Genomic DNA, 10,082 nt, shown 5'->3' with positions numbered 1-10,082 from the left:
CGCGCACAGCCTGACGGCCGACACGTGCGGCGCGCTGGGCGCGCTGCTGCCCGGCCAGACCGTGTGCACCGAGCTGGTCCTCAGCGACTGCATGCTGAGCGAGGAAGGTGGGCAGCAGGGAGGCCCACTGCACTATGCATCCGCCACGGGCCCCCCCGTCACGGCGGGAAAGCCTTAGCGCACCCCGATTGTGCGGTTCCACACGCCCTGGCCTGACAGGCTGCACGGGCACTTCCCGCGGAGCGGCCGCTCCTCCCGCCTCTGCCCTGGGCCGGCCCGGGGCTCCGAGCCGGCCAGTGACCTCCTTCCCCTTATGCAGGGGCCGTCCTGCTGTTCCAAGGGCTCTGTGCTAACTCTGTGGTGCAGGTTCTGGATCTGAAGGTGAGCAGGCCTGCCTGGGCGGTAGAGCGGGAGGTGCGGGAGCAGGGTGTCCCTACAGGTTGACGCCCAGACCCTCGGCCCTGCTCTGAGAATCCAGTGTGAGGGCAAAAGTCCCAGGAAAACCAGCTCTGCCCCTTGCCTGACCAGACCCTGTGGTCTTGGATGTGGTCTTGGATGTGGTCTTTAAAGCCCAGCCAAGGCCACACTGAGTGACCAGCCAGGCGTTCTACCCTAGGGCAATAACCTTCGAGCTGCAGGGGCCGAGGCTCTGGGGAAACTCCTCCGTCAGAACCAGTCCATCCAGAGGTAGGGCCGCCGTCCCCTCCCTTCCTGCACCTCCCAGCCACCTCTGTGTGTGTGGCTCAGCGTTGGCCTCCCAGGACGTGGTCCTGGAACCCATTCCCTCCTTCAGACCCAGTGTCATGTTCCACACCTGTTGGTGAGGAGTAGGCAGTAAATCACTCAAGGAAGTTCCACCTCTTCCAGAGACCCTTGAGCCTGCAGTTCCCTGCAGCCCCTGGGCCTCAAGAGATGCCTTGTGTCCACTCCTCCTGTAGCCTCACCCTGGAATGGAACAGCCTGGGCACGGGGGAAGATGCCTTCGCCATCTTCTGTGGGGGCCTGGCCGCCAACAGTGCCCTACGGCAGCTTGACCTCCGCAACAACCAGATCAGTCACAGGGGGGCGGAGGAGCTAGCCCTGGCCCTGAGGGGCAACACCACCCTCCAGCAGTTAGGTGAGGCCCACTGCACTCTGCATCCATCACGGGCCCCGCGCTCCATCCCACTGCCCTTTCATTGCTCTGCTGCTGGAAAATCTGGCCTGGGCTCCTGCTTTGCCAGCAGCCACAGATGGTGCCCCAGAAGGGAAGAGTCCTAGGCTAGACCCCAATCCCTGCCACGCCGCTGGGGCTGCCGGGTCACTGGTGCTGGCCACCTAGTGACAAGGGGTTTCCTTCCAGACCTGCGCTGGAATAACATCGGCCTCCTGGGGGGCCGGGCCCTGGTGAGCTGTCTCCCCAGCAACAGAGCCCTGTGCCGCCTGGACCTGGCTGGGAACAACATCCCCGGAGACGTTCTGAGAGCCGTGGGTACGGACGGCACAGTGCTGACAGCTGCTCAGTTTGGAGTGAAACATGAAGCTTTCTGACAGAGGCCAAGGCAAGGGGGTGGCTCAGAGCCCCAAACAGATGAGAGGGGCCAGCCAGGCACCTTTGGCCAGGGAGTCCCAGATCTGAGGTCTGTCTGAAGCCGCCAGCACAGGCAGAGAAGTCCATGAGAGTCACCTTCTGTGATAAGTCAGAAGTGGCGCTGTGGTTCACGTGGACAAAAAAGCCACCAAAGGGGAGTGTGAGTAGCTAGCCTAGGCTAAGAGCTGAGAGGAGGGCGGCAGGCGGCCAGCTGGCCACAGCCTGGCTTAGGGCTCACTGTGCACCTGCTCCAGGGGCTCCCTGAATGCACCCTTGGCTCTTGGGATGTGTAACTGGTCATCTCGCTGGTGGGAAGGGGTAGGCCCCGGGGCGTACACCCTTCCAATGCCACTGACCCCGGAGGCCACATCACAACTTGAGAGGAGTTCCCGGTATTTGCTCTGCCACCCCTGAACAACACCAGAGCTCAGGTCTCTGGTCCCCGTGAGTGACACCTTGGCTCAGATCTCTGGTCCCTGTGAGAGACATCTTGGCCTCGGGCTCAGCAGAGCCACTCTTCCTGCTCCTCCTCCATCACACAGTACCAGCTACTAAAACTTCTGGATCGGCCTGGAGTCATACACTCCAGGCCCCGCCCCACACCCTGTGCTACAGGGTCACTACCTCCCCTGGCCCTGCCCTACCCACCCCTCTGCAGTCTCTAACTCCTCACTGTTACACCCTGATTCTGTACTGTGATAACTGCCATAACTGTGTGTGTGTGTGTGTCTACCATGTGTCTGCTGTGTCTCTGTGCTGGGCCTTGAACTCAGGGCCTGGGCACTATCCCTTAGCCTTTTTATTCAAGGCTAGCACTCTACCAGTTCTAGCTTTTTGGTTAATTGAACATTAAAGGGTTTTTTTTTTTGGAGGGGGGGCGGTTTCCATGAGGCTGAACTCAGGGCCTGGTTGATACCCCTTGAGCTTTTTGCTCAAGGCTAGCACTCTACCATGTGAGTCAAAACTCCACTTCCAGCTTTTTTTTTTTGAGGGGGGGTGTTGGTCATGGGGCTTGAACTCAACCTAGGCACTGTCCCTGAGCTTTTCAGTTCAAAGTAAGCACTCTATAACTTGAGCCACAGTGCCACTTCAGTTTTTTGGTGATTAGTTGGAGATAAGAGTCTCATGAAGCCAGGGGCCGGGTGGCTCATGCCTGTAATCCTAGTTACTCAGGAGGCTGAGATCTGAGGATCGCAGCTCAAAGCCAGCCAGGGCAGGAAAGTCTGTGAGACTCTTATCTCCAATAAACCACTAGAAAACCGGAAGTGGCGCTGAGGCTCAAGTGGTAGAGCGCTCGCCTTGAGCTGAAGAGCTGAGGGACAGCACCCAAGCCCAGAGTTCAAGCCCCACGACCGACCAAAAAAAAAAAAAAGAGAGAGAGAGAGAGTCTCATGAAGAGCCAGGTGCCAGTGGCTCACGCCTGTAATCCTAGCTACTCAGGAGGCTGAGATCTGAGGATTGTGGTTCAAAGCCAGCACAGGCAGGAAAGTCCATGAGACTCTTATTTCCACTTAATCACCAGAAAACCCGAAGTCACCCTGTGGCTCAAATGATAGAGCATTGGCCTTGAGCTGAAGAGCTGAGGGACAGCGCCCAGGCCCAGAGTTCAAGCCTTACAACCGACAAAGAAAAGAAAGTCTCGTGGACTTTCCTGCCTGGGCTGGCTTTGAACTGTGATCCTCCGATCTTCCTCCTGAGTAGCTGGGATTGCAAGTGTAAGCCACTGGCACCAAGCTGGAAATCTGAGTCTTACAGTTTTTGCAGAGGCTGGCTTCAAACCACAATTCTCAGGTCTCAGCCTCCTGGGTAGCTAGGATTACAGGCGTGAGCCACCGGTGCCCAGGTCATATCTCTCCCAGGCTAGTGCCTTCCTCTTGAGGAATCGCTTCTCCACCTGTGCAGAAAACAAAAGCTGCTCTGCCGTGATGTTCCGCTTGGCCCCACAGAAATGCTTCCCCCCCTGCCCCCCGGGGGCTGGCTCCCCCAGGGTCCCCAGTGACTGGCTTCCAGGGAGGCGGTGCAGAGCTGAGCCCTCTGACCCTGACCCTCCTGAGCTTGAGCACCCTCAGCCTGTGTGACCTCTGACCCTCCTGAGCTTGAGCACCCTCAGCCTGTGTGACCTCTGACCCTCCTGAGCTTGAGCACCCTCAGCCTGTGTGACCTCTGACCCTCCTGAGCTTGAGCACCCTCAGCCTGTGTGACCTCTGACCCTCCTGAGCTTGAGCACCCTCAGCCTGTGTGACCTCTGACCCTCCTGAGCTTGAGCACCCTCAGCCTGTGGCCAACACTGTTTCTTCTGGCAGAGCAAGCCATGGACCACAACCAGGACCGGCGCACGGCCTTCCAGGAGAATACGGCCCGCACCCACGTCCTCAGCAAGGAAGTCCAGCACCTCCAGGAGGAGAAGTCCAGGCAGGTGAGCGAAGTGCCACGGTGCTCTGGAGCATTCTGGGCGTCCTGGCTGCTGCGGAGGTCAGCCGCCGTCACTCTTGGGGCACCCCCCGTCCCGCTTCCCTCAGCCACAGTCCAGCCTCCAGGCCTCCTCCTGGCTGCCCCGGTGGGTCTCTGCTCCTCCCCTGACCAGGGCAGGGGAGCGGGCCCAGCCCTGACTGCTGACCAGCTCTGTCTTCAGTATCTCAGCTTGATGGAGACGATTGATAAGCAGAGGGAAGAGATGGCCAAGAGCAGCCGGTAAGTGGCCAGACGCAGGGTGACAGGAGGAGAGACTAGTGTGGCTGGGGCCCGGGGGTCTGGGTGGAGGAGCCGAGCCCCTCCATCCTCAGCCCTGGAACCAGGATGCTGTGGCACAGATGCTGCAGTGTGTCCTTGCGTGGGGGCGCAGGTGTGTTGGGGTGCCCGTGGCTGCTGAGCCAGGGGTGGGGGCAGGGTTGTGCTGGGATTTGGTCTCCCAAGCCTGGTCTCTCCGCAGGGCGGCAGCCGCACGTGTGGGGCAGCTTCAGGAGGCGCTGAGCGAGAGGCTCTCCATCGTCAACTCCCTAAAGGCCAAGTAAGCGGGGAGGACGCCCCAGCGGGTGGAGGCCAGGCAGGGCAGGCAGCGGCCCGGCCGGCTTGGAGCGAAGGCCGCGGGGCTTTGGTCGGAGCCGGGTGGGCCTTCTTTGCAGGCTGCAGATGACCGAGGCGGCCTTGGCTCTGTCGGAGCAGAAGGTCCAGGACCTGGGAGAGCGGCTGGCCGCCTCGGAGCAGGCGCAGCAGGGCCTGTCGCAGAAGCAGGAGAAGGCGCACAGGCTGGAGCAGCAGGTGGGGGCGGCAGGTGAGGGGCAGCAGGGGTGGGCGCGGCTGCCCGTAGACGCCTCACCTCCCCCTCCTCAGGAAGCTGCAGAGCGTGAGTCTAAGCTCCTCAGAGACTTGTCTGCTGCCAACGAAAAGAACCTGATGCTCCGAAACCAGGTATGGGACTGCGGGCCTCCAGGGAGCCAGGGTGCGGGAGACCGGCCCGGGCACAGCTTCCTCCTGGGAGCCAGGGTGCTGGAGACCCAGAGCCCGGGCACAGCTTCCTCCTGGGAGCCAGGGTGCGGGAGACCGGCCCGGGCACAGCTTCCTCCTGGGAGCCAGGGTGCTGGAGACCCAGAGCCCGGGCACAGCTTCCTCTGGGAGCCAGGGTGCGGGAGACCGGCCCGGGCACAGCTTCCTCCTGGGAGCCAGGGTGCGGGAGACCCAGAGCCTGGCACAGCTTCCTCCTGGGAGCCAGGGTGCTGGAGACCCAGAGCCCGGGCACAGCTTCCTCCTGGGAGCCAGGGTGCGGGAGACCGGCCCGGGCACAGCTTCCTCCTGGGAGCCAGGGTGCTGGAGACCCAGAGCCCGGGCACAGCTTCCTCCTGGGAGCCAGGGTGCGGGAGACCCAGAGCCCGGGCACAGCTTCCTCCTGGGAGCCAGGGTGCGGGAGACCGGCCGGGCACAGCTTCCTCCTGGGAGCCAGGGTGCTGGAGACCCAGAGCCCGGGCACAGCTTCCTCCTGGGAGCCAGGGTGCGGGAAACCGGCCCGGGCACAGCTTCCTCCTGGGAGCCAGGGTGCGGGAGACCCAGAGCCCGGGCACAGCTTCCTCCAGGGAGCCAGGGTGCGGGAGACCGGCCCGGGCACAGCTTCCTCCTGGGAGCCAGGGTGCGGGAGACCCAGAGCCCGGGCACAGCTTCCTCCTGGGAGCCAGGGTGCGGGAGACCCAGAGCCCGGGCACAGCTTCCTCCTGGGAGCCAGGGTGCGGGAGACCGGCCCGGGCACAGCTTCCTCCTGGGAGCCAGGGTGCGGGAGACCCAGAGCCTGGCACAGCTTCCTCCTGGGAGCCAGGGTGCGGGAGACCGGCCCGGGCACAGCTTCCTCCTGGGAGCCAGGGTGCGGGAGACCGGCCCGGGCACAGCGTCCTTCCATGCTGCCTGCTATCCAGGTGGATGGGTTGGAGCGAAAGGTGAAGTCTCAGCAGGAGCAGCTGTTTCTGACCAGGCAGGAGCTAACCAACACTTCAGCCGAGCTGAAGATGCGCGCCATCCAGGCTGAGGGTAGGCACAGGTGGGCCCGAACAGGGGCGTGGAGGTCTGCAGAGGGACTCACTGGGCTCTTCCCCACAGAGCGCCTTGACATGGAGAAGAGAAGAGCCAAACAGAGCCTGGAGGACTTGGAGAAACTGCATGCCAAGGAGGTGTCATTGTCGTGATGCCCCGGCTCCCCCGTCTCCCCCTTGTGCTGGCAGGCTGGCCTGGGTGGTGGGTGTCCCGAGCCCTGCCCCTAGTGGGGTCCCCCCATGGCCTCTGGTCTAGTGGTGTCAGGGCTGGTGGGACACAGCACAATGGCTGTCTCAGGCTGCTGTGTATTCCCCTGGGAGGCGCTCCAGCTCCCTCCATCGCTGGCAGGCACCCTGGGGCACCGGAGCTGGCCGTGCCCTCCAGCCCTGCCCTGCCAGGCCCTAGGAACAACGTGGATTCCATGAGGAGAGGCAGGCCCAGGCCTGCTAGCCCTGTCCTCTGACTCCCGTACCTGGGCAGGTAGATCACATGACTCGCCACCTGGAAGAGAGTGAGAGAACCATGCAGGAGAGGGTGCAGAGGCTGGAGGCTCTGCGGCTGTCTCTGGAGGAGGTGAGGCCGCAAGGCCGGGGCTGGGGGGCGCGGCCCCTGCTGGCTCCAGCCCCCGCCCGCCCCCGAGCAGCCAACCACACTGGGAATGGCCCTCGGGCAGCCATGTGCCCCAGAAGAGGGGGCACAGGGCTGCGGGCTGGCGGTCACTCTTGAGGGGGTGCCAGGCGCGGGGCTGCGGGCTGGCAGTCACTCGAGGGGACGCTGGGCACGGAGTTGCGGGCTGGCGGTCACTCTCAAGGGGGTGCTGGGCGCGGGGCTGTGGGCTGGCGGTCACTCTCAAGGGGGTGCTGGGCACGGAGCTGCGGGCTGGCAGTCACTCTTGAGGGGGTGCCAGGCGCGGGGCTGCGGGCTGGCAGTCACTTGAGGGGACGCTGGGCACGGGGCTGTGGGCTGGCGGTCACTCGAGGGGCGCAGGAATGCAGCTGGCAGTCACTCGTGGGGGCACAGAGCTGGGGCTGGCGGTCACCCTCGAGGGTGCGCAGGGCTGCAGACTGGCGGTCACTCTTGGGGCACAGGGGCTGGTGGTCACTCTTGGGGTGCAAGGATGTGGCCGGCGGTCACTCTTGGGGCGCAGGGATGCAGCTGGTGGTCACTTGTGGAGGTGCGGGACTGGGGCTGGCGTTTATCCTCGAGGGGGTGCAGGGCTGGGGCTGGCAGTCACCCTCAAGGGGGCGCAGGGCTGCAGACTGGTGGTCACTCTTGGGGCGCAGGGGCTGACGGTCACTCTTGGGGCGCTGGGATGCGGCTGGCGGTCACTCTCATGGGGGCGCGGAGCTGGAGCTAGCAGTCACCCTCGAGGGGGCGCGGGGCTGCGGCTGGCGGTCATTCTCGTGGGGGCGCGGAGCTGGGGCTAGCAGTCACCCTCGAGGGGGCGCGGGGCTGCGGCTGGCGGTCACTCTCGTGGGGGCGCGGAACTGGGGCTAGCAGTCACCCTCGAGGGGGCGCAGGGCTGCGGGCTGGCGGTCACTCTTGTGGGAGCACGGGGCTGCGGCTGGCGGTCACCCTCAAGGGGGCGCGGGGCTGCAGACTGGCGGTCACTCCTTGCTGTGCAGGAGCTGAGCCAAGCAAAGGCAGCGGTGGTCAGCGAGCGCAGCCAGGCAGAGGAGGAGCTCATCAAGGCCCGGAGCCAGGCCCGCCTGGAGGAGGTGAGCCCCCACCGCCTGTACGCACAGCCGCGGAGCAGATGACTAGCCACTGGAGGCAGAGGACACTGAGCTGCCAGTGGGGCTGGAGTCGGCCTGCGGGTGGAGGGTGGTGCTCTGGCCTTCAGCTGTCAGGCACGCCCTGCAGAGGACCCCGGGAGGGGGCAGGGGGGCGGGGAGTTGGCCAGTGTCAGGGCTTGTTTGGCACTGGGACTCCCCCTCTGCACCTGGAAAGGGGCAGGGTCACTCCGCACGCAGAGGGCCCCTCCAGTCCCCAGGGAGCACTCAGCCCTGTGCCCTGTGCCTACAGCAACAGAACCTGGCACACCTGGAGGAGAAGATGCGGCTGCTGGCGCAGGCCAGGGATGAGGCCCAGAGCGCCTGCCTGCAGCAGAAGCAGGCTGTGGCCGAGGCGCAGGCCCGGGCCGGCCAGCTCAGCCTGCAGGCCGAGGGGCAGCGGCGGCGCCTGGAGGAGCTGCAGCAGGTAGTTGAGCCTGAAGGGCCTGGGGCTGCTGGGGTCCGTGGCAGGGCCAGGGTCTCACCCGCTGTGCCCACCAGGAGTTGAACAACAAGGACCAGGAGAAAGTGGCAGAGGTGACCAGGGTGCGGGTGGAGCTGCAGGAGCAGATGGGCCGCCTGCAGGCTGACCTGGTGGCCCAGGAGGTGCTGAGGGAGAAGGTGATGGCCTTGGAGCGCCAGCTGAAAGGTGAGCCTGCCCGGGGCGGGGCGGGGCGGGGCGGGGCGGAGGCAGGCCGGCCGGGCCTCTCCACCAACACCCTGCTTGCTCACCCGCCCACCCGCAGCGATCTCCAGTGAGCACCGGGCGGCGCTGCTGGACCGAGAGAGTGAGAATGCCTCCCTCCGGGAGAAGCTCCGGCTCAAGGAGGCGGAGATCATGCGCATTCGGGAAGAGGAGGCCCAGAGGGCGAGCTTCCTGCAAAATGCAGTCCTGGCCTATGTGCAGGGGTCCCCCCTGAGAGCCTTGAGCCCCCCAAAATGAACAGGGGTCAGGGGGCCCGGACAGGCCTCACACAGGGCAGTGCCTGGGCGGCTGGCCGCCCCACCAGGAGGACACTGCCCTCAGGAAGGGCTTCATCTGCCCAGAACACAGGCCCGTGCAGCGGCAAATACAGAACTTAGGCCCTCAGTGACACTAATTGTTCTTTTTTTTTTTGGTTGGTCGTGGGGCTTGAACTCTGGGCCTGGGCGCTGTCCCTCAGCTCTTCAGCTCAAGGCGAGCGCTCTACCACTTGAGCTACAGCACCACTTCCGGTTTTCTGGTAGTTTATTGGAGATAGGAGTCTCACGGTCTCTCCTGCCCGGGCTGGCTTTGAACTGCGACCCTCAGAGCTCAGCCTCCTGAGTAGCTAGGATTACAGGCGTGAGCCACCAGCGCCAGGCCCTCAGTGACACTAATTGTTCTAGAGCCTTCTTTCCCAGCAGGGGAAGGGTGCTGTGTGGGGTGGGTCGGTCCTGACCACGGGAGCCCTCGGGTCCCGTCCCCACTGTGTCCTTGGGGTCCGGCCTGCACTACGTCCTCTGGATCCCGTATGCACTGCTTCCTGGGGTCCCATCCCCACTCCGTCCTGGGGTCCCGCCCATCCTGGGGTCCCATCCCTACTCCATCCTCGGGGTCCTGTCCCCACTCCGTCCTGGGGTCCCCTCCATCCTTGGGGTCCTGTCCCCACTCCGTCCTGGGGTTCTGTCCATCCTGGGGTCCCATCCATCCTCGGGGTCCCGTTCCCACTCCATCCTCGGGGTCCTGTCCCCACTCCGTCCTGGGGTCCCCTCCATCCTTGGGGTCCTGTCCCCACTCCGTCCTGGGGTCCCCTCCATCCTTGGGGTCCCGTTCCCACTCCATCCTCGGGGTCCTGTCCCCACTCCATCCTGGGGTCCCACTCCATCCTCGGGGTCCTGTCCCCACTCCGTCCTGGGGTCCCCTCCATCCTCGGGGTCCCGTCCCCACTCCGTCCTGGGGTCCCCTCCATCCTTGGGGTCCTGTCCCCACTCCGTCCTCAGGGTCCCGTCCACATTGCATCCTCGGGGTCCCATCTGTCCTGAGGTCCCGTCTGTCCTGGGGGTCCTTTCTGTCTGCCATCTCCAGCTTAGGCGCGGACCCCAGGCCACACTTCCACCCTCGGTCCTGGACAGCCAGACGCAGCCCTGGCCCTGCAGACCCTGCCCTCCCCGCCCAGCCCTGCAGCCACCTCCCTCCCAGCCCTGCAGACCCCGCCCACCCCAGCCCTGACACCCCGCCCTCCCCCGGCCCTGCAGACCCGCCC

General features: G+C 64.7%; 1 protein-coding gene across 1 annotated transcript; it reads left to right on the top strand.

Moving 5' to 3' along the window:
• Positions 1 to 4: 4 nt before the first annotated feature.
• On the top strand, positions 5 to 8,951 carry Lrrc45 (leucine rich repeat containing 45; the record flags this gene model as incomplete). Its single annotated transcript, XM_013033095.1, has 17 exons — positions 5 to 107; positions 320 to 381; positions 617 to 687; positions 939 to 1,117; positions 1,343 to 1,471; positions 3,874 to 3,986; positions 4,203 to 4,261; positions 4,500 to 4,577; positions 4,693 to 4,828; positions 4,901 to 4,978; positions 5,971 to 6,082; positions 6,152 to 6,222; positions 6,566 to 6,658; positions 7,711 to 7,803; positions 8,111 to 8,284; positions 8,359 to 8,506; positions 8,604 to 8,951. Coding segments are annotated over 17 exons (1,896 nt in total), but the record flags the coding sequence as incomplete, so codon positions are not given.
• Positions 8,952 to 10,082: the final 1,131 nt, after the last annotated feature.

This window comes from Dipodomys ordii, unplaced genomic scaffold (genome assembly GCF_000151885.1).
Source record: "Dipodomys ordii isolate 6190 unplaced genomic scaffold, Dord_2.0 Scaffold163, whole genome shotgun sequence".
NCBI classification, from domain to species: Eukaryota; Metazoa; Chordata; class Mammalia; order Rodentia; family Heteromyidae; genus Dipodomys; species Dipodomys ordii.
The sequence above is the reverse complement of the archived record's forward strand: the minus strand, read 5'-3'. Positions and strand labels throughout refer to the sequence as shown.